Genomic DNA, 2,223 nt, shown 5'->3' with positions numbered 1-2,223 from the left:
CCAGCCACTACGACTCCCCCAAGGCCAGCCACATCCCCAGTCACTACGACGTGCCACCCGCCCGCCACTACCCCCCATCCCCGCCACTGCGCAGGAAGGACCGCTGAGGGACAAGGGACCAACCTCGAGGGGACGGGGGATCCCTGCGGGGACTGGAGAACCCTGGGACCGTTCCTGTCCCTGAGCACGGGGCCGCGGGTGGTGAATAAAGGGTGTTTGGTGTGCAGTGTGGGTGTTTGTGGTGGGTGTTTGGTGTGGGTGTTTGGTGTGGGTGTTTGGTGTGCACTGTGGGTGTTTGGTGTGGGTGTTTGGTGTGGGTGTTTGGTGTGCGTCAGCACCAGGAACACGTTACTGGAGTGGAGGCAGATGGAAACACCATCTAAGTGAGAATTAACTGAATACTGCAACTTGCACTGCAGAAATGTGGAGCTGGAGTGTTCTAAACACCCAAGGGAAGCATGGAATTGCTTCCCCATTTTGGTATTGCAGCGTTTGGGCAAAGCCTAAGGGGGCCCAGCAGGCTTCTGGATAAATCCCTGCTAGTTTAATCAAAACGTCAAAAAACTTTCCAGTCCGCTCCAGGCCCTTGGCAGTGGTCTCGCTTCACATCCCAGCTATGGAGCAGTGAGGCTCTGCCTTCCAATGAGATCGAACATGTTTGGCACATCTAGGAATTCCCTTGCGCAAACTTCAGACTTTGCTTTGGGTTCTTCATTCCCAGAAATTAACTTCTTCCATGCAGCTCCACCTGAGGTCTCCCCAGCCCCACATCAGCACAAGGAGAACACGGCAGTTTGTCCCTCCGTGGGTGTGAGGCAGAAAGCTTAAGAAAATTAAAAACTACCAAAAAAAAGTCTTACTTTTTTTTTCCCCTTTCTAACCAGAGGTACAAAGGAGACCTGAGCCCCAGGGGCTATGGCCCATCCAGCCCAACCCACAAGCTGCCTGCCAGCTACGCCGGGGATAAGCGGGGCAGTGAGATGTTGTCGCGCTACTCCCCCAGTCCCTGCTGAGTGTCCGTGCCAGGGAACCATAGGGCACTGGCACCATGGTGGGAGGAAAGGGGACACTGGTGGGGTCCCAGGCGCACTGTGGGCTCCCCCCCCAGCTCTGTGCTGGGTCACTGCTCCCTCCAGGGTGTGCACGAGGTGGGAACCCAAAATCTTTTGGGTCCTACTCAAAGTATGGCAGTGCCCGTTGTGCTCCGTGGCAGGGAACAGAGCACAAGGAAGGGAAAGGCTGACACTGTGCCAGGAGTGGGAGTGGGGTCACCTGTGGGCCTGCATGAAGCCCAGGGAAGGGAGAAGCCCCAGGAGGAAGAAGGGGCCATCTGGCCAGCAGAAAGGCTGGTGGAGACATGGGAGGGAGATCTGCCAAAGGCTGATGGAGCCCCTTGAGCCTTATGGGGGAGCAGGTGCTCCTGTGGGCTGGGCAGAGCGTGAGGAGATCTGCACTGACTCAGAATAGAGCAGGGGCTTGTGCGGACATGGGCAAAGCCCAGCAGAGCCCACCGTGCTCCTGGGAGGCAGCAGGGTCCGTGCTGTTCCATGGAAACTCCATCAGATCCCGCTGTGGCCGCTGGGGAGGAGCAGGGGTCTTTGCGATGCCATGGAAAGTTCTGTGGAGCCCCTGAGCACCCCGGGAGGGAGCAGGGGTCCCAGAAAGGCCAGCAAAGCCTGTCCCACAGCCTGGGAGGGAGGACAATCCCTGTACAGGCCCATGCACAGCTGGGAGCAGGGACCTGCACTGTCCCTCGTCAAGCCTGACAGGGTCCACGGGGGTTCATTGGGAGCTGGAGTGACAGGACAAGGGGGAATGGCTTCAAACTGAGAGAGTGCAAGGTTACATCAGAAATTCTTCCCTGTGAGGGTGGGGAGGCCCTGGCACAGGGTACCCAGAGAAGCTGTGGCTGCCCCTGGATCCGTGGAAGCATCCAAGGCCAGGTTGGACCAGGCTTGGAGCAGCCTGGGATAGTGGGAGATGTCCCTGCCCATGGCAGGGGGTGGAATGAGATGAACTTTAAGGTTCCTTCCAACCCAAACCATTCCATGATTCCGTGATTCTACCTTCAGAATGACTTTAGCCCTTGGGCTTGAAGCAGGTTTCTCTCCCAGAAGTGCCATAATGAGGCACCAATGGGCTCTGGGAGATTTAGCTTGGCAAGCACACGCTCTGAGTAACAGGACAAGATGTGCTTTTGGAGAATTAAACCTGCCGTTCAGC

The 2,223-nt window shown here is 57.2% G+C and overlaps 1 protein-coding gene across 1 annotated transcript in view; it reads left to right on the top strand.

The window, feature by feature from the left end:
* Positions 1-226, top strand: part of PEAR1 (platelet endothelial aggregation receptor 1) — a 9,888-nt gene extending 9,662 nt beyond the window's left edge. The window contains exon 20 of the mRNA XM_017727852.1: positions 5-226. Within this exon, the coding sequence (XP_017583341.1) occupies positions 5-107 (103 nt within the window). The 3' untranslated portion in view covers positions 108-226. The remainder of the gene's footprint in view (positions 1-4) is intronic.
* Positions 227-2,223: the final 1,997 nt, after the last annotated feature.

The sequence above is a fragment of the Corvus brachyrhynchos genome, unplaced genomic scaffold (assembly GCF_000691975.1).
Source record: "Corvus brachyrhynchos isolate BGI_N302 unplaced genomic scaffold, ASM69197v1 scaffold122, whole genome shotgun sequence".
In the NCBI taxonomy this organism is placed as follows: domain Eukaryota; kingdom Metazoa; phylum Chordata; class Aves; order Passeriformes; family Corvidae; genus Corvus; species Corvus brachyrhynchos.
Note: the sequence above shows the minus strand (reverse complement) of the source record. Positions and strands in the feature narration are given on the sequence as shown.